This window comes from Pseudopodoces humilis, chromosome 10, assembly GCF_049639895.1.
Source record: "Pseudopodoces humilis isolate 2021_Gansu_Grassland_sample_001 chromosome 10, ASM4963989v1, whole genome shotgun sequence".
Classification (NCBI taxonomy): domain Eukaryota; kingdom Metazoa; phylum Chordata; class Aves; order Passeriformes; family Paridae; genus Pseudopodoces; species Pseudopodoces humilis.
This window is the reverse complement of record NC_142209.1, coordinates 29,351,050-29,372,010: the sequence shown is the minus strand read 5'-3', so window position 1 is coordinate 29,372,010 and position 20,961 is coordinate 29,351,050. Positions and strand designations below refer to the sequence as shown.

General features: G+C 43.4%; 2 protein-coding genes across 6 annotated transcripts in view; one reads left to right on the top strand and one right to left on the bottom strand.

The window, feature by feature from the left end:
• Positions 1-899, bottom strand: part of PATJ (PATJ crumbs cell polarity complex component) — a 137,632-nt gene extending 136,733 nt beyond the window's left edge. For 3 of the 5 annotated variants that reach the window (XM_088060711.1, XM_088060715.1, XM_088060714.1), the window contains exon 1: positions 775-894. The gene's annotated coding sequence lies outside the window, so the exon portion shown is untranslated. Of the gene's footprint in view, positions 1-774 lie in introns of all 5 variants that reach the window. The other 2 variants (XM_088060713.1, XM_088060712.1) reach the window with 2 other exon arrangements.
• A 2,632-nt stretch (positions 900-3,531) lies between these two features.
• Positions 3,532-16,868, top strand: TM2D1 (TM2 domain containing 1). Its single transcript, XM_088060716.1, has 6 exons — positions 3,532-3,794; positions 5,065-5,134; positions 6,729-6,837; positions 11,088-11,179; positions 13,881-13,954; positions 15,141-16,868. Exons 1-6 carry the CDS (start codon positions 3,672-3,674, stop codon positions 15,249-15,251), a joined length of 579 nt encoding a protein of 192 aa, XP_087916842.1. The 5' UTR covers positions 3,532-3,671; the 3' UTR covers positions 15,252-16,868.
• The last annotated feature ends 4,093 nt before the right edge of the window (positions 16,869-20,961 follow it).

The following is a 20,961-nucleotide window of genomic DNA, read 5'->3' as shown; positions in this document are numbered from 1 at the left end:
TCCCTCCTCTCCTCATCCTGAGACAGACTCTCCGAGCAATGGAAACTGTTTGCACAACACCAGGATGACTTCAGTGCCACGGAGAGCCTTCAGCTGCCGTCAGGAGTCACACAGCCCTGCCCTGCATTACTGGGGTGTCAGGGACTTGTCGAGGTCCCTGGGCCCAGAAGGGCTTTCACATGGGGGTGTCTGGATGAGTGCAGGCTGGTATCCTGGCCATGGCTAGACTGATCAAGCTGCTGTTCACAGGTCTGGCTCTGGAAGCAGGAGATGGCTGGGAACCCTTAGAGAATTCCAGGATGGGTCAGATTGGAAGGAACCACAGTTGGGTCATCTGGTCCAACCTCCCTGCTCAAGCACAAGGTGCAGGATTGAGTCCAGATGGTTCTGGAATGTCCTCCCGTGAGGGAGACTTCACACTCTATCTGGACAATCAGTTCCAGTGGTCTCCACCTACACAGGAAATAGGTTCATCCTCACATTCAGGCGGAACTTCCTGGGCATCAGTTTCTACCCACTGCCTCCTGTACTATGGCTTGGCACCACCTGCCAGAGCCCAGCTCCATCCTCTTGGCAGGCTGGAATACTTGTCACAGATAAACACAGGCTTTTACCCCCTTTAGATATTTACGCAAACATTTCACCCGATGATCCACACCGCCGTGTCCGAAGGGGAATTCACTCCTGCAGCAGAGCCGACTGTCCGTGCCCCCCTCCTATCTCATCCCACTCCATCCCACCCCATCCGTGCCATTCCCGGGGCGCTCGCGGTACCTGCGGGCGGGAGGCGGCGGCGGGGCTGCCGGGGGCGGGGTGCGGGATGCGGGGAGCGGCGGGATGCGGGGAGCGGCGGGATGGCCGGCGGCGCTCACCTGGGCGGAAGCGGGAAGCGAGGGGCGATCCCGGCTCACCTGCGGCGCAGGAAGCCGGGGCGGCGCGGCAGGAGAGCCGCCCCCCGAGGGACGGCCGGGCCGCGGCCCCTCCCGGCTCCGCGGGGCAGCGCTGCGGCGGGACACGGGCTCTGGCCGCCGCGGGAAGTGCAGGGCTCGCGTTTCACAGCCCAATTCAACTTTTTAGTCAATTTCCAGGTGAGCCTGACCCGCCAGCCTGACACAGTTTGGCTCGGTCCTGTGGCCTCCAGCCTCCCCACTGAAGGCAAACCGCTTGTGCAAATATTGTAGAAAGGCTTATTTTTTCCACTTATTTGCGGCACATCGGTGTCCAGACTCAATGATGCTCTGTGATTCTATGTTTTGAATTCCCTACGGAGGGGCACGTATAACCGGCTTGGTGTGAGGGCTCGGTTTCCTTTGGACACAGGGGTGTAGATCCTCGGGTGATGTGTGTATAATAATATTTTTAGAATAATATTTTTTATAATGATATGCTCTGCTCAGCCTCAGCAGCACAGCCCCCACCACTTCACAAAAGGGAATGGCAAAAAAAACATGGGCAAACTCGGATGCAAGACTTCCCCCACAGTGCCCCAAAACACACCACGTCACTGTGGCTTCCAAGATGCAGAACATTGTCCAGGACGGCAATAAAAACAAAATTTTCCTCCTGCTAGTCCCAAAATAGAGAACAGGTGCCATTTTAGTTGAAATTAATTGTGTGAACTGTGTATGCTTTCTTAAACCTGTACAGTAGTCTGCTTTCTGACTTGCTAAAATTATATTCATACACACATAAAATAGTCGAATTAAAGTCGATAAATACAACTTCTTTTATTCTGCTACACAGTTTCACAAGCCCGTCTGCTGACCTTACACGGCCCCATTGGTTGCACAGGGTAAGGGCTCCAAGAGGTTTGGAAATCAATTTCTCATGAGTTCAGATTGATTTCCCCTCGTTCTGGCACCCGTTTCGTTTCACTGAGCGGCAGCAGTTGCACCAGAGCGCACGACACGCTAAGAACACACCACTCCATCCCCCTTCCAAAGGATTCCGAACACTCAGCTTCCCAGCCCTTACTCTCAGTTTTAATTAATGTGGCGCTTGTGAGAAGTGACAATTTTCCTGACAGTGATGAACAGCGAGTGGTGTATTTATCCATGCGAGGGATGTGCTGCAGACAGAAGAGCCGGGCACTTTTCCCATCAGTGCACCTCCTTCTCCATCTCCGAGGGCTGAGTTCATCCCGGAGCGCACTCTGGCCCTGCCCTTTCGCTTCAAGTTGCTGAGAGGAGTATCAATTTTCATTTGCATACTTTGCCTGCTGAACTCCAGGCTGCCAATTCAGTTTACGCAAAATCTCCCAAAAAGCTGTTAGATGGCAATATTTCACATCGCTGGCTGAGCTCTTTGTCAGCCATCCACACGTTTTAAATCCACGTTTCCACGGATTCTTGGAATATCTGGGGCTGGGACAAACCCTTCTTTGGTACTGACAGGCTCCAGACAAGTCACCACTCACCAAAATACAAAACCCAAAAGACTTCCAGAAGGGATGGGTAGCAATGATCTTCTCCTTGGTACTATTTCAGAGTTTCTTTTACAGCCTTTTAGGTTCAGTTTGACAGTTTTTAGGTCCCTACTTGTTTTTCAGGAAATACTCAAAAAAACCCAAGGGCAGATGCAAACTTGGGACAGCGGTGATATCTTTCCTAGGTGAGTTTAATCCAAAGGACCTCTCCATCTCCTGTAAACACTCCAGGATCCCTTAGTAGTCCATAAGTGAAAAACTGATGCCTTCAAACACTAGAGAAACCTGATATAATCACAATAGAAAAACAATAACTGTCATGGTAGTGAGAATAGGGAAAAGTTTGTAATCATCACAGAACACCTTGTGAAGAGAAAATGCTGATGAAAAGCTTGCTTGCTCCGGGAATTCAGTATTCATTTAAAAATTGAAATAAAGAGCATTTTAAAAAATGCAATTTTACGCGAAAATAGGGTAAGAATATAAAATTATTTATTTAATCAGACTGTTGTGGGTGTGCTAGATATAGTATCAGCACATCAGGCCCCACTGGATGACAGGGGATGCGCCAGTCTGGGTTAACCAGGTTTGGGAGGTCACGCCTTTAACTTCTGCTGGGCTTTTTCAACGCATGTTTCAAGTACCCAGCAAACTCCAGACACCAGCGGGGACACCCAGAGGAGCCACTTCGCCGGCTGGGCCAATGCTACAAGGGTGGGTGTTTGGAAGAGCGGGGAGAGTTCACCTCACGTTCCCCCTTCACCCGGCCCCGCCGCTCGGTTCAGGGTGAGTCCTGCCCGCGGTGCCAGCACCCGGAGCGGCCCCAGCCCCGCTGCGAGAGCCGCCTCGGAGCTCCTCACGGGTCCCCCTCCGTCCCCACACCGCCCGGGGCCACGGGCCCTCACACCCGACATCTTAAGTGCGGGCAAGCGCGGGGGCCGCTGGCGGCGGCCATGTTTACTCAGGGCGCTCCCCCGCCCGTCTCAACGCCGGGCCCTGCGAGCGCCATCTTGAGTGAGGGCGCGCTCTGCCCTCAGCGCGGCCTCGCCCGCCATATTTAATGAGGTCCTCCCCCCCCCAAAAAAAAACCCCTTAAGCCCCTCAAAAAGCCTAACCCGTACCCTTAGCAAGTCACGAACATCTCGGCATCCCCCATCCGTTTCTTCCCGCAGCCAGAGCGGGCTCTCCCCGCGGCGGGGCCGCTCCGCTCCTCCCCAGGTCAGCTGACGGCGGCGGCGGTCCCGTCATGGCCGCCCGGAGCGGCGCGGCTGAGGTGCTGGTCCTGCTTCTCCTCTGGTTTGCGGCCCTGGAGGGAGCAGCGGGCTCGGAGCCGCCGCTCAAATGCGAGGAGCTGCGGCTGGGGCAATATCCTGAGCGGGGCCGGGGTCGGATCGGGGCTGGTTGTTGTGGCGATGGGCCCGGTGTGGGGGGGGGGGCACCGCTTATGGGGAGGGGAAGGGGCGGTGGGGACCGTGAGGTGGCGGGCAGGGCGGGGGGTTCGTGGAAAGCCTCAGGTTCGGAGCCCCGAGGAGGTCTCGGCTGGCAGGAGCGGGACAGGGCTCCTCGGGGTGCGGGAATTGAGGACACGGCCTCAAGCTGCACTGGGGGATGTTCAGGTTGGGCATGAGGAGGAATTTCTTCACAAAAAGGGTGATTAGACATTGGAAGGGGCTTCCCAGGGATGTGGTGGAGTCCCCATCCCTGGAGGTGTTCAAAGAACGGCTGGCTGTGGCACTCAGTGCTCTGATCTGGGTGACAAGGTGGGCATCAATCACAGGTTGGACTCGATGGTCTCAGAGGGCTTTTCCAACCTAATTAATTTTGTGATTTCTGGCGGTACTGTGTGTGCCCCAGCGCATGCTTGGGGTGTTCTTCAAAGAGATTGCCATGGGATGAGAGAGCCTGCTCTGCCATCACTCCACCTTATCTATTATTTGCGAGATGTGGAGACTTTGACATTTTATCAGGAAATAACATGTTTCTGTGCCCTACACAGCTCTGAGGAGCAGGAGGTGTGAGGCTCCTGGCTCTCCAAGGTACCTCTTGCCCTCCCCAGAACATGTTGGTTGATGGCAGCTGACAGTTTTTGATGATCAAAAGTGTCAGGAAAGCAAATCTTGGAAAAGCTTGCTTCATCTCCTGCTTTACTTGGCTGTGGGAGTTGAGACCTCTGGAAGTCAGTTCCTGCTCAGTTTGTTCCTGCACCATATTCCTGGCGTTTCAGATGCTCATTTTTATGTGTTGAATTTTGTGTGTTCCCAAAGATTAAATTTTCTCAACCAAATGCCTGCATTTCAAGGCACTGTGGTATTTAAATAAGGGAACAAGACCAGATGAGGCATGTGCTACCTTGTTGCCTCCAAATACAGAGGCTGTGACTGATAAATATTGTAGTTCCTTTAGGTAGTGCTGACTGCAGCACTAATTAAATGTGGGGCTTATGCGATATATTGGTGTATTAAATTGGATTAGCAGATTTGCTGCATGGTAATGTGCTGCTCCTCTTTTGGGGGATGGGTAGGCACCAACATCAGGGTGCATCTTAAATCCTCAGGGTTTAAGGAGGGTGGAATAAATTACTGTTAAACCTGTTGTAGTGTTTGATATGAAAACTGTTTTCCTCAATTACCTGAACATATATGTGTGATGAGCCTAAAATAGACAATAGCACACAAGAACCAATGAATTGCACAAATCACACAGCATATGGTAAGGATTTTTAACTTATATGTTGATTAACTACGTTTTTTCAAGGAAGTGTTCAATTTACACATTTGTGTATCTACTTGATGAGCTTTATAAAAGATGGGATTAGTAATATTATTAGTCTGAAAACCCAAAACACTTGTGTGGATTGGGTGCTTTACTAAAAATGAATAAATACACTGTCTCTGATTGGTACTTTTGTAAGTGAGGTTTCTGGTAAATCTCTTCAATGTATGTTACACCCTTTAGGCTCTGTCCTGCACTACTGTGATTAAAACAAACCATTCCTGTCATACTGATTTTGCATATAATTATTAAAAAAATTGACATGCGACAGAACAGCCTTCAAAATCTTTTAATTTTTAAGTTTTTTTTCTTAAGGCAACATAGTGCCTTCCATCATCACCAGGTTTTGGTGCATGAGGCTCTATTTTGAAAACACATTTATTTGATGTTCAGTTCTGACATACTTAAGAGTACAAAAGAAAAATTTTTAAATTGATTACTTAGTTTCCTACCTGTGCTTAACTTGTTTGATGTTCTCAAGCATTGAAATAAATGGTCTGTGTTTGATAGCACAGCAAGTTCTCTTTGTGTGCACCCTGTTTTAAAATCATGGAATCACAGAACAGTTTGGGTTGGAAGGGACCTTGAACCTCATCCAGTGCCATCCCTGCCATGGGCAGGGACACCTTTCACTATCCAGGCTGCTCCCAGCCCTGTCCAGCCTGGCCTTGGACACTTCCAGGGATGGGGTATAAAATCCATGTAAGATTTTATAGCAATTAAGTCCACACATAACTCAAATCTTATTTTATTTTTTATTCATATACAATATGGGTAGACATTTAAAAAATCCCTTTCTTGCCTGTTTGCATTACTGGAAAATCTGGAAAGAATGTTAAACCTGGCTTGCAGTTTTGTTGGAATTAACCAACAGGACTCACAAGTACTGAAAGCTGATAGAAAGTGGGTAAAGGACTGAATTTTTTCCTTTTAAAACAGCATACTACAGCATTGGAGAGTGACTAATATTCTGGTAATATATTGCAAACTTGAGCAGGTGTGACTTTCAGCTGTGATTTCCGCTTTGATTCTCGGAAGAGTCAAGAATAATGGAATAATTTGGGTAGAAAGACCCCTCAGGAAGTTGCATAGTCCAACCTCCTGCTTAAAGCAGTGTTGGCACAGAATTCCAACCAGGTTGCTCAGGGCTTTGTGCAGTCAGACCTTGAAAACCTCCAGGGATGGTGATGGCATGACTTCTCTGGGCAACTTGTTCCAATATTTGACTGTTCTCATGATGAAAATGTTCTCTCTATGTCAGCTTCAGATTTCTCATTGACTCATATTGAAGCCAGAGTGGAAATTACAACAGAATTGGGGCAGCAATTAAGTTTGTATATTTTGCTTAAAATGTAGCAAGGAAAAACTACAGGACTGGCTTAAAGACTATTTTTAAACAAGTAATTGTGTGTAAACTGTGCTTTGTATCAAGACCGTTGCACAGTAGAACTTAATTTGTTTCACTTGTGTTGTTAGAAAACTGCTCTGAGTGTCAGTTACCACTTAATATCAAATAATTTTTTGTCCTCAGTTCAATGTCTTCCAGCACCAAATATTACTTGCAAAGATCACCTTGGCATAGAGAAAGTCTTCACGGGACATGAAGTTGGATTTTACAAGCCCATTGAGTGTCGCAATGTGTGAGTACTCTTTGGTTTTGAAAACCTGAAGTTTGTCCAAAATTGTATGATGTGTTGGCAGAAGGAAAATAGAAGTAAAACAGAACCATGCACATTTTGCCCTGTAGTTAATCCTCTAATAAACACTAAAGGATACAACACAGGGTCATGGCAAGGGTTGGGTTGGTTTCATTCCATCCCCTTGCCATGGCCAGGGACACCTTCCACTAGACCAAGTTGCTCTAAATGTGCATGTTTGTAGGGACATCTGTCTGTCTGTACATTTTTTTTGTTGTTAGTTATGTTTGTTTCTTTGCTTAACCTTATTCCTTTACCTTTGCTTCATACTTATGCTTGGCAAAAATTTGCTGCAAATGCTGAGGCCACATTTCACATGTGCTTAAAATCAGCACAGTTGCTGCAAGGAGCTGTTGGGGACACCCTCCATCCCCTTCCCTGACAGACCCCAGGACATCAGGGAGCTGCCCTGGGTTGGAGCTGCCTTGGATCAGTTCCCCACTTTGAGTCACAGTACAGTGGCTTCAAGTGCTTGTGCCAGTGCAGGGATGAGGGTGACTCAAGGATAAAACAGAGAGGACAAAGGAGGGCTGGACAGGGCTGTGCTGCTCAGTGCTTCATGCCAGTTTAAAGCTGCAGCTGAAGTTCTATTATGCATGAATTTTAGGGTAGCTTCAGGATCTCTGCAGTTGCCCCCAAAATCTGTAAGAGAAACTGTTCTCTATTTTGAAGCAACTTTTCTGTTTAATCCAACCCACTGTGTCTTTTAAGAGCCTGTTTTTGGTACATGAGTGATGGACCTCATTTTTCTAAAGCACATTGTGAGTGATGGAGAGCTCTGGATACCAATAAATGTTCCAACTGGCCAGTGCTAATGTTCAGCCAGCACCTGTCACTACCATTTGTTTCCTCTTTTTCTGGGATTCACACTGGAACCTTTCTCTTTTGTCCTACTGGAATCTTTGGAAATAAAAACTCCAGTAACACTGGCTACTCCCTATCACTCTAGTGGGCAGATAACTCTGATGTGCTACTTGCTGCTCAGTAATTTGCCTAACTCAGAAGTACAGCTCTGCCTCTTAGTTTCATAAATATTTTCTCTGTATTTAGTCTTCTCAGCAGTAAAAGCTCAGCAAACCGAAGAAAACATATTATTACATCTAATCAAATTAAAATGCCAGCAAAGTAGACGTCAGTCACATTTTTGTCCAGAAACAATTGTGTTTCAGTCCCATCTGTGATGGGGGCTGAGGAGAAGATGAGCTATACTATTTTAATGAAATTGCTTCCTCTTTAGATTAGATGGTAATTCTTGTGTTTGGAGGTTTTTTGGTATAAATGTATTTTTGTTTTAGTATATTTTCTACAAACACCTTTTAAAGGTAGCTTTTCTTTACATTTATTTATTAAAATCCAGCTCTGTAGGTAGAGAAATATCATCCTTCTTACAGTATCTGTTACTTGATCATGACTGTTATTTATAATGAATCATCAATGGTTACACTGCCAAAAGAACTTGCTCTGATTTTTCCAGCCCCACAACTGCTGGTATGGCTGAAAGAGAAAAGAGCCCTTTTTTGCACTGAAAATTCCAATAAAATACAACTGTGAATGTAGATAGAGTTACACAAGCATGTCCTTCATAATATCTTAAAACCAGTAAAAAATGGCAGCAAGATTAATATCACCATCCTTCATCTGTACACTTATTTAAAAAGTGGTCCAGTCACTGATAGACCTTTTATGAGGCACTTTGAATGTTACCTAAGTGTAAGAAATACTGTTTTAAGCAGGAGTCTCCAGCTTATTATTACAACAATAGCCTTGCCTTTTCTACTGCTTTTTGGAGATTTTCCAGCATTGTACTGAGTTTTGGTAGAAACTGTAACTATAGAAATAACAGCACATAACATCATTTAGCAAGAAAATTATTTTGAAAAGGCATCTTCCCATGGTAGGATAGTCCCAGCATAGTCCCAATCTTTATCCCCAGCTTTTGTGAAGGACAAATCAGCAAGTTGTCCTTAGCCAAAACTGTAATTTAGTTTTGGCTAAGTTCTGGGATCTGGTTATTTTAGAGCAAGACCAGGAGATGTTACATGTTTGTGTGAGTGGATGTGTTCAAGTTCAGTTACCCTAGTAATAATTCAAGGGAAAGCTTGTAAGTTTGATCCAATGAAGAAGTACTGGGAGTCAAGATTGCTTAGGATTGGCTTTAATCTGATGTTTTGGAGGTAGATCTCATTTTTTTGCCAAATTCTAGAATCCCTCAGATTGGCATCTATCATACATTTTGCTTAATATGTGCAGGCCCTGATGCTGCAGAGTTGAAATGTCCATTTTCAAGTGTTTGCATTCCAGAGGAAAAGGCCATGGAATGATTCTCTGTGAAATTCATGAGGTTCAGTGTGGACAGGTCTTTGAGCAGAGCCAAGTGACCCTGAAAGAGCAACCTACAGCAGCACCTGCTCTTGTCAACTGCTGTGGAAGAGGTGGGAGGAAAAGTTTGTACCATGGCAGCTGGAAGAAATGCATACAGAAAAAATATAGGTTGGATGAGGCTGAGGAGCAAGAGAAAAACAAAAGAGGAACTGACAAGAAATTGCATCTTTTACCCAATTGTAGAAATTCCTTCAGATGCCTAGGATGTGTCATTTTCCTACTCACTGGTTTACTCTGTGCATGTTTTTATCTGAAGGAGTAAGGCAAAGGAAACACCAGAGTGGATGCAGCCTTGTTTGTTACAGTGTTCTCATGCTTCATACTGGATTTCTTCTGCCCGTCAGTTTGATGTTGATGAAGTTGCAGGAACTGTTGTGCTTCCAGAAGCATCTCAGTGCATAAGCAAGGGCTCAGTTTATTACTAGTTGTGATCAGGAGCAAAATTAAACCGTGTTCCCATTTTTTATGTAACAGCTCTTTTTATGCTTTAGTGTCCTTGGAGGGCTGTTGACACTTTGTAGTTGATAAACAATTTCCAACAGTTTACCTCAAGTTTTAAATAAACCCATTAGTGTTCTTTACAGTGGAAACAAGACAGTTCTAAAGATGATAATTTACGTTACATTAGGTTCCAGGAATGCCCTGTGTGTTCCGTGTTGCTAATAAACACCAAGTAAGAAACACTGAGGTAAGAGTCATGGTTTAATCATTTAATGTTGCCATTAGGTTTTAAAGTCAGTAAATTTAGATAATAAGCAAAAAAAGGTAGTTCTCTACTTGGCATTGAAAATGCTTAATAAAAGTGCTTGGACTTTTGTCAGCTACTGTCTTTTTGAGACTGTTTTATTCAACAGTCAACCAAGAGTTTAATTTGGGCCTATTAAATAATTGCTGGCATGTAGTAGTGCACGTATCAAAACAGTGAATTATTGAATATTTTTTAGTTCTAATTACATTTGGGTTTGCTGTTCAGGAGCTCTCTGTTCGCCGAGGCAGCAATTCCAGCACTGAGAGCGATATGTTTGTAGCTCCCTTATTAGTGCAAGGTTCTCCAGCAGGGACTGCACTAACAGGTGGTTTGGTGGCTGCGTCGCTCCAGCTGTTGGCAAGAATGGTTCCAATTAGGATAAATCTGAAAAAGTCTGTTCTGTCTGTTTATTTTGTATGACTAACCATGGGAAGCTTAACTTGAGAGCGCCTCTCTGCCCCTGTGCATCTTTGTACTGTCAACAGTTCTTTTCATTGTGATTTTGTGCCATTTACAGTGTAATGAGTGAATCCATGACTTACTCTTTTTGTTGAATCCTTCCTGCAGTTTCTTCAGCCAGTGGCCATGGTTCATTTCTCCTTCAGATCTCGTGGCAATTACTGTCTCTGCTGACATCTCACCTGCCTGTTCCTCTCCATTTGGCTGCGTGTGAGACTAATGCCTGCAGACAGTATTCACACACCTCCTGCCTTCCTGGGCTTGTCTCAGTAGGGCTGAACTGTTAGGAAGTGCTCTGTGAAGCTGGGGATGGATCAGCAACTGAATTATGTCTTGACAAGAAATCATCATTTAGTTTCAGAATAATCTGTATTCTGCAAGAGTACACTTGAGTTGCAGCAGCTGAAGTTCCTTTATGGGGGATGCCTTCCCAGTTTCAAAGCTTAACATTATGAATTCTGTGGCCGTTAATTGAAGATAAATAACAAGTCTGTTGTTTTTTTAAAACTGGAGCAGCAGGAAAATGAGTCACTACTTTAACAGTCAAAAGTATGAGTGGATATATTTTGCAGTCATTATCTACATTGCTTGTTTCTTTTGGCAGAAATGGATACTCCTACAAAGTGGCAGTTGCTCTGTCCTTATTTCTTGGATGGCTGGGAGCAGATAGATTTTATCTAGGATATCCTGCATTAGGTAAGGTTATGCCTTAATTTTTTCTTTGAGGTAAATCTTTTGACTGACTTGTATGTGTATACTCGTATTTTGAGTAATGAAGGCTGACAGTCACAGTTTTAATATTTAAAACTATAATCCTTACTTCATGGTCAAGTGAGATAAAATGCTGCATTATCCTCAGCCTGCTCTTCTGTTGGAGTGGTGACAAATGGAGATGTAGTGTCCAGTAGATAAAATCCTAATAAGCAAACATAGTTATTGCTATTCAAAAGTTTTGCTTTGCATTGATGTTTTACCACAGCATTTTTTGTGAGGCACTGGAGCAGAAGTGCCTTTGCCTCACGTGCCAGCCTTAAATGAGACTTGACTTCATCAGGAAAAAAGTGAACAAATTTTACAGTAAACCTGGTGTTTTGAGAGATGGAATTTATTCTGGCAAATGCACACCTTCAGGATAACTCATAGTAATAATAACAATTCTGCAGAAGCTGGGACTTCTAATAAAACCTCTCTCTGGTTTTTAGGACCTCATTCCCAGGATGATGGTGCCACTGGCTTTTAAGTAATGGAAATACCTTCTTATGACAGAACTGCTTTCACTGGCCTTGTTTCTGAGCTGGACAAAGGGAGTGAATTTAAGTATAGATAGGATGGAGCAGTGATGTGGAAAAAGCTGTATGTGTTGCTGTCACTTCAGCCAGAAATTTTGAGTTTCTGCCCATTAAATGCCAACTCTTTTTAATGACATTATCTGTCCCTTCTCTATAATCTTGATTAGCATCCATGTCTTTTATCCCTGAGATTTTATAATTAGCATTTACTTTGTCCATCTGTGTCACAGAAAGATACATTTTTTACATTTTTGAAAGCAGTCAATAAGGTGCATTATTTAGTTGTACCACTGGATTTGGAATAATAATTTGCGGTAATTTTTTTTTTTTACTATATTTGGGCAATATAGATTCGTAAATCCTTAATTCTTTTGTAGAAGTTCTTTATGGCTAATGCTTTAACCCTACTGGATTATACTGTAGCCTGTAGCCAAATTAATATTTAAAATTAAACTCTTCCAAAGCCAAATTCTCAATCTTTTGAAAGGTAAAGAAGGCAAAAGCAAATAGGTAAGAGTAGAAAAGACTAAAAATCAACCCATTGGATTACTTCACAGTGGCTGATTAGGGATTTCTTAGGTCATCTCTGCCTTGGCAAAAAGTGGTTAAGAAAGGTTAATAGCATTGAAATCTTTTATGCAAGTGTAATGAAGACTGTAAATGCTCTTTGGTTTATTTTTTTCCCTTCTCTTTTGTTTAAAGAGCACACAAATACAAACAAGCTATTGAGTATAAAGAAATCAGGAAGGCAACCTCTTCCTCTCCCACACACTGTGAACCAAACCAGGAGTTATTACTGTAGAACAACACTATTTTTTCCCTCTGTGCTTTAGAGCAGTTTATTTTCTCAGTGTGATCTGCTTGTAGGGAGGGAAGTGAGGAGGAAGAAAAAAACCAACTTTACCCTGCACTCCAGAAATAAATGCCAGGTTCAGAAACAGTTCTCCTCTATCCAGTTCCTTAAGTAAAGTGGAGCTTCTGCAGTGGTAAGAAATCTGCTGGGTTCCTAAAATCCCAGCTGGAATGTTCCATGGGCAGGGACATCTTCACTGGATTAGGTTGTGCAGAGCTCCATCCAACCTGGGCGCTTCCAGGGATCCAGGGGCAGCCACAGCTTCTCTGGGCACCCTGTGCCAGGGCCTCACAGGGAAGGGTGCACATGGACTTTTCTTCCATGAGAGACAAATCCAGGCAGTGGGATGCTCTTCCTGCAGAGTGGTTGCAGTTCCTCCTCTCCTCTGCCCCAAATGCAGCCCCATGAACAGCCCTGGGGGATAGGAGGTGCTTTGTGGGTCATGGTGTATTGGAGAAGGGGGATGAACCAAAATCTCTCCCTGAAATAATACTCATAATACATGTAGTTCTCTCTGGATTACATTCATTGTACAAGAAACTGTTGATATTAAAAAAAATAGAAATTTTAAGGCAGCCTCTTTTTTCTGAAGGCATTTTCCAAATGAAGTCTGCCTTGCAGGACAGCTTCCAATAAAACGTTCATCTGTCAGTTGTTATTCCCATATATTTTCCATTAATCTTTCATTTATTTGTATAAAAAACAACATTTTTGAATACCAGTTAAAAAGAAGTATTATATATATTTTTCTATATATTCAAAAGAAATTAATATTTCAGCAAGAGTATAAAAATTATACAAAGGATTGTTTTCCAAAGTTGCATGTTCTGAAAATCAAATCACTATGTGCTGCAACTCGTGAAGTGGTAGAAGATCTTTTTCTATTCATAAGTAAATTTTGCAGTTCAAGTTGGGATTTTTCTGTCTGTGCCTCAGTGAAAGGAACATTTCAGTAACCTGATTAGCAACTTTTGCCTTTCCTTAAGAATATTTAGATGTTAAAAAAAATTGTTAATATTTAAAATCTTTATAGTGCATTCAGGATGTAGAAATATGAATATGTGGTTTGTTTTTTTCCCTAATAATTAAAGAAGTTTAACTTCAGGTCTGCTTCTAGACAGATGTGTATATATATATATATATATAAACACACATATTTTGTGGGATGAGGGGAGAGTTTGGATGTGATTGCCACCAGTGATGAAATCCCAGGGATTGCTTAAAGCTGCATTAAATTTTACTTTTCTTTTTTTAGGTTTGTTAAAGTTCTGCACTGTAGGGTTTTGTGGAATTGGGAGCCTAATTGATTTCATACTTATTTCAATGCAGGTAAGTCAGGCTTTCAAAACAAGATGCAAATCTGTGTTTTTTAAAGCTTTGATTAGATTACTAACACTTTGTTAACATTTTGGCCTTAAGAACCATTGGATATTGAAAAATCAAGGCATTTATTTTGGCTCTGTTTGTAGACAGATGTTGTAGAATATAGACACAAAATATCAATATATTTGCTGTTGGAATTATAACTTAGATTAGCCATCTATAAATACTTACAATGAATAGCTTGGAAGCTATAGCACCATAAAATTCAGGTGGTCAGAATCCCTTTACATAAGGCAGTGCTGGACTCTGCATGGGATGTCCTGGTGTTCCCAGAATCCTCAAGTTCTGTGTGTGCCTGTGCTTTCTGCTGAAGAAAGAAGACATTGCCACTTCCATTTTCCAAATTCAAGTCCCACATCAGCTGAGAGCTGTGACTGAGGGATTCAGGAGGGTTAAATCCCCAGCTGGAGTGACATCTTGTGACATCATGAAATTGCCAAATTGTTTTATTCAACAGCGCAGCCATTTAGCATGAATTGCAAATCGGCTATGATGAGCTCAAAATCCATTGTGGATATGGGAGTTGTTTCTATGGGTTTGTAGGAAAATATTTTAAAAGTGTGCACTTTGTATCTCTCTTTTGTGTGCATTCTCAAATTCCTTCTCTGCTGTCGCAGTGATCTTGCCTCAGAGCACTTACAGATCCAGTTGAGAGTATCTTTCATCTCTCCTTGTTGATCTCCCTGGTGATTCCACATCAATTTAGCACTTCCAGAACAAAAGCTCCATGATCTTTCCTCCTTGTCTTCATTCCTTACCTGTTCAGTATTTCAAAGACACTTGTCATTAGCCTAATTCTCTGCTGCCGACCCTCCTTTGTTCAGGAAAAGTGGTTTGGAGCCCACTCATTTGTTAGGCTGGTTTTGTGCCTCAAATCCTCACCGGATTAGCCGAGTCCCAGTGCCTGGCTGTGTAATTTGGTTGATTAGAAGCCCAGGGGAAATGTTCCTTCTGAGACAGCACTCACTAAAACAGTTAAACTGCAGCATAACTTCAAAATAAATCTAGTTTCTGTTTGACTAATTAAGCATGACTAATTTTATGATGGGAAAATTAGCAGTAATTGAGACATTAGCACAAAGTATATATTTCACTTCATACTGAAAAGTCGGTTCTTTTTTTTCCGTTGCAGATTGTTGGCCCTTCCGACGGCTCCAGTTACATCATCGATTATTACGGGGCCAGGCTGACCCGGCTCACCATCACCAATGCAACCTTCAGGAAAATGCAGACCTATCCCTAATATCCCTAACTCTGCCAGGGAGTGGCACAAATCCATAGGTGCAGCTTGTTTTTACAGCTGGATCCAGTGGTCCTCTGGAATTGCTGAGGATTTACTGATCAGCCCTCGTCAGGATGGAACATTAAACGCTCGGTGAACAAAGATGATAAAATGTGAAAGTTCCTCACGTGAACAAGTTTACCTCAAAAGGTGGAACTTTGGGACTGCTCTGTTGCTGGGAGCAGACAGTTTGTTGTTCAGTTATATCTGTGTGCAGACTGTCACAGTTTGCACTGATGTAATTTAGAACGTTACAGAGAGCTGCAGAGAGAGTTGTTCCTAATAAATATGCTAATAAATATATATTTATTCCATTGAAATTGGTAAGAGTTTTAGCATGGATGGGCCAGGATTACACCTGGGGGTCTGTTCATGTGACAGTTTGGAAATTAAATATCCCCAACCACACAAATTGCCTTTTTTTCCATCTTGTTAAGACCCAAAGAGCCCTGAATCTTATGCTGGTTTGAAATGCTGTTAATTGAAACAATTATTTCTTTACATATTGGCCAAGTTGCAAAATTTGGCCAAGTGCTGATGAACAGTAGAAATATGGATGCATAAAAAATAGAACTGTAGAAGACACATCACAAAAAAGCAGGGTGGATGTTGGGGTGCCCTGAGGTTAGAAAAGGAAATTATTGTTCTGCTGATTTTGAATTTTTCTTTCCTCTCTTACAACCATCCATAGTGAAGTAAATACCCTTTTTTTCCTGAAAATAAATTAGTGTATGTGTTTTACAGCTACAAAGTGTCAAAAGAGTGAATTCTTTGTACTACTAAAGCCCTTAAAATGCTCTTATTTTGGGTCAGTTGTGTTTCAGCGCAATAAATTCAGTGTCTTTCAAAGCTGTTTGACCAAAGTCTTTTGGACAACCAGTATTTCACTGGATGTTCCTTTCAGGAGAAATAAGTACACATAGACAGAAAACATGTCCACAAAATCTTCATGCTATTTGACCAATTTTAAGCATTCTCTTCACCTTCTAATGAAAACTGGCATTGAGGGAGAAACCCACACCATAGAGGCTTCAGTGTATTTTTTTTTTTATAAAAATTTGGGCTATTCTTTTGTTTTGCAGAAACTTTCAACCTGTTATTAATACATCCACAAACTATATTTTTAAGGGAATTCCCAAAAAACGAGATTCCAGAGTGGATTTATGGAAGCACAATTTGTGAGGTTTGGGCTCTTTTTAACCCACCTTGAGCCCAGTGCACAGAAAGCTTTGTAAAGAAATCCTGTTTTTTTCCCCCAAATCAGCATAACCTGACATGTCACATAATGAGAATAAACCACAAGGAATACTTTGTGCTTAACGTTAATTCTTTCCTTCACGCAAGAAAGATGTGCTTTTGGAATCCTTCCTACCATGCATTTTCCTTGTGGGCTCAAAGAGACAAGAACACTCTGTCAGCTCCATTCCTTTGCCTGATATTTGTTCTGTCTCCCTTTGCTCTCTCTCTCACTGAATGCTCTTTGTGCTCATCAGTTTTGTTCCCTGGAATACTTTGAAAAACAGACAGGAAGTGGATGGAAAATAAATGTTTGAATCAAATAAAATCTGCCTAAGATCATCCTGTGACTTGTCTGCTTTTGGTTTTTCCAGCCCTGAAGCTGATAATGAACCTGTGAAAATAGAAAGATGTCATGGGTGTTATAATAAAAAAATAGCCTTGGGTGACTTTTCACACAAGATTGCATTCTAAAGTGTGTCTCCAGGTGTACAAGTAGCAGAGGGCTTGACTTGGTGATTTCAGCAATCCAGGTTCGTTATCTGTAAAAAAAATTTGAGGAGCCATTCAGTGTGAATCAGATGAAAATACGATTTTAGTTCCGAGGTCTGTGAGATTGCTAATCCCAGAAGCCAAGCAGCCAGCAGAGAGAAAGAACTGCTGGTCCAACTTCATGGTTTGTGTAGGAAAAGAAAAGGTGTCAGCCAGTCCAGGAAATCAGAGCTGTGGGATCCATCCCTGCTGTGGGATCCATCCCTGCTGTGGGATCCATCCCTGCTGTGGGATCCATCCCTGCTGTGGGATCCATCCCTGCTGTGGGATCCTTCCCTGCTGTGGGATCCATCCCTGCTGTGGGATCCACCCCTGCTGTGGGATCCTTCCCTGCTGTGGGATCCATCCCTGCTGTGGGATCCATCCCCGCTGTGGGATCCTTTCCTGCCGTGGGATCCTTCCCTGCTGTGGGATCCTTCCCTGCTGTGGGATCCTTCCCTGCTGTGGGATCCATCCCTGCTGTGGGATCCACCCCTGCTGTGGGATCCACCCCTGCTGTGGGATCCATCCCTGCTGTGGGATCCACCCCTGCTGTGGGATCCACCCCTGCTGTGGGATCCATCCCTGCTCTGGGATCCATCCCTGCTGGAGCCTGGGTTGGGACCCAGGGCTGCTCACACTGGGGCTGCCCCGCTCTGCCACCGCAGCCAGGACACAGCCATGGGTGACTTCCCCTTGAGCAGGGATTCCCCCTGGTCCTCTGTCTTGTCAGTTGTCCTGACAGTTTCTCACCTCAGCCACAACCCTCTCCCATGGCTGGGAAGCCTTTTAGGAATGAGTGCCACGGATTGCTTATCCTTCAGGAACTTCATGGGCTGCTGCCGCGGTTGTGATCCCTACAGGAACACACAATAAATGTTAATGTATGTATAATATGTTTCTATCTGCTCGTTTAGCTGCACAGCTGAAGTGGAGAGAGGGTTAACTGAGCAAGCAGAGAACGCTGCAGGGCCAGGAGACAGTTAGTGAGGTCTTTGTTTTCATCTTGTAATTGTCAGATATGGCATGTTTACCATAAGGGCTGTGAAAAGTGTGATGCAAGATGTAAAGCTGTCCCACTGTGTTAATAATGAATTGGCTGCAGTAATATTTATCAAAATGTCTGTCCAATGATGATTTTTTGTGTTGCTGCCTGCTTCAGCTTTCTCCTGTCAATCAAGTTGTCCATCCCAGTCTTTCTGTAGTTCTGATTGCACTGGAATAATCTTCTCTCGGGGTTGTTTTCCCCAAAACAGTTGCAAAGCAATGAAAATAATTAGACAATGTACTATGTTGTCCTCCTGCCTCGTTCCCAGATAGAATGATATCTGCTGGCCTTGCAGATAGTCAGGAATCCTTTCAACATTCCAACTAGGCAGAGAAATATTATTCTGTATCTGTAAAACTGAAGAACATAAAAAGTAATGGCCAGAGTTTAAAACAAGAGTTTGAGGTGCCCAGCCTTTAAAAACTCACATAAAACTGTTCACTGAAGATGCTGCAGATTCAGGCCAGGCATTAAACCCAAATCTTCCCAAACTACCAGTACAGTTCAGTCATTTCAAAAATTACTCTGCAAGCTGTCCTATTTCCCCTCCTTTTTTTGTAATGACCAATTTAAGATTCTCTGCAATGTGCTTGACCATGGCCTGAGGAAGCTGTAGCTGGGAGAAACATCCAGCCTTGGGCATTCGCTCCCACAGTGGCAAAGTGGTGGCACTTCAGTGTGCTGACTGCACTAATAAATGACTCTGGGTTGCATTCCTTCAGCTGGGCTCACCTGGACATCTCTCACTTGTGTCTAGAGCTCCTTTTCATAGAGGTTTTTTAGAACAAACTTGTTATTCCTCCCGGGATTGTAGCACAACTCTGCTACAGCAGCTTCCTGTGACACCATTTTGTTATCCCCAACATTTCCCTCTCCAACACCACCCAGTAATTATTACATGAAGATATCACTGCTGCTTTCAGGACCTGATAACACCTTAAATGTTAGCTTTTACTGTGTTTCCAAAGATGTATTCCTGTATGTCTGCCAGTAAAACTTCTCAGCTCCACAGGAAGGTCTTTGTGTTTGAAATGCTCCCTTAGAATTTTTTTTGGAGAACATCTGTTGTCACCCCATCAAGGATTGTTTCCTTTGTTCCTCAGGAGTATATTCAGTTATATTTGCTTGCACAGCTCTGTCTATTCAGTCTGCTCCCATCTCCTCTCAGTGTTTTTGAGGGTTTTTTTTATTTTTAGATTCATTAGGTGTTTAGGCCATCTCTCCGCTGCTGCTTGCTCTGCACTTTTCAAACCTGCTTCCTCCTGAAAGCAATGTTAAATACAATAAAGTTAGGTGCTCAAGCACCCAGCTGGGGGAATTCCAGAGGCAAGACCGTGCATTTCCACTGCCTCACAGGACTGTTGCTAATTGTGTGATTGCTGATTATTTCAGTAATGCATCATACAGACTTTCAAACTCAGTGTCATCCCTAACTACCCTGCCATTTTCATTATTCTAAGTGGTCACTGTGTGGCTTTTTAAAAAAGTGCACCATTTAAATTCATTTAAAACATGCTCTCCAACCAGCTACCTTGTTCTGGGTTCAGCATCAGAGTCTGCCAAAAAGTGAAATATAAGAGATTGTTCTGTTTTTGCGTCTTCTGCCTGAATCTGAGGAGAAAAAATAGCTCAACTTTAGGCATATGCTTAAGTGTTTTGCTAGACTGAAATATGATCAAGACTCTTCCCACTTTCTTCCTCTCAATCCATCTGTGATACCCAGAGAACCTCCCTAATCTCTGTGAATTATAAGAGAAAAATCACATTCTGCAGGGGAACTCAGCACTGACAGTGTCAATGGCTACTGGTGCTTGATGCACTTCTGTGGCATCCCATGCAGCCCAACTTTTTGTCACCTTAAAGCTGCTTTTTTGTTGCTTTTTATTGCTTTTTGTTGCTTTTTGTCCAAGTATCGTCTCCCTTTGGACATCCTGCCCCAATTCTTCAAGTTCTTGCAGGAGGAGGTGGACTCCTGAGAGCTGCATCGCTCATGTAGAAATGTCACGGCATCAGCTCAGGGACTTTGTGATAAATCCGAGCAGAGATTTGGGGGGCAGGAACGATGTCAGCCTCCAGATTCTGCGGGAAGACTCTGAAACTCAACCCCGCGTTGTCTCTCTGCCTTCTGCTTCCTGAAGGTGGAGCCAAACCCCCTATCAGATCCCCAAATCTTCCCGAGCTGTTCTTTATCACAGCGCAGACTTAGCGCACCGCTATTTTTCCTTGCACAACAGGAGCGAACTGGAAAGTGGCTGCGAGGATTCTGCCTGGCCAAGATGCATTTTGCACTGTGGATCTGAGACTGCAGCAAAGGGGAAAAAATCCAAGGAGAAAAAGGACACTCTCAATGCTGTTTGCACCGTGTCTGATGGAGATCTAGTTCCCAACGTTCCCAACAAAATAAAGTATTAAAAAAAAAAAAAAAATATACTGCTTGTCTCAGATACCAGCTCCTTGCTTTTCCCAGGATTTCTGATTGTAACTCTTTGTGCTTCATAAAAATCTCGGCCATCCACGTGCTCCAATAACTCTCCATGATCCATTTGAATGGCTGCTTTCAGGACTGCAGTGCTCTCCGAGCAGCACATTCCTCGGGCTCTGCAGATGCATATGACACAGCAGAATTTTAGGCAGTATAAGAATTATAAAGCTCAGTTTCCATTACTGTAATTGCTATATAAATCCTACCTTAGAACAGGCCTATTTAACCTTGGTTTGAGCTGAGACTTGGTCCAAGTCTGATTAGGTTGAACACCAAATTCTTTTTCTTTTCTTTTTTTTTCCTTTTTTTCTCTGCAGTATCATAACTTAGTGGGCAGTGCTGGCAGGGAGGGAGAAGGGATCCAGTGCATCCTC

Excerpts from the sequence above, each read along its gene's own strand:
- TM2D1 (XM_088060716.1), top strand. The coding sequence starts at position 3,672 with ATGGCCGCCCGGAGCGGCGCGGCTGAGGTGCTGGTCCTGCTTCTCCTC. Across the intron at positions 6,838-11,087 it reads CCCATTGAGTGTCGCAATGT|AAATGGATACTCCTACAAAG; the intron begins GTGAGTACTCTT and ends TTCTTTTGGCAG. Across the intron at positions 13,955-15,140 it reads TCATACTTATTTCAATGCAG|ATTGTTGGCCCTTCCGACGG; the intron begins GTAAGTCAGGCT and ends TTTCCGTTGCAG.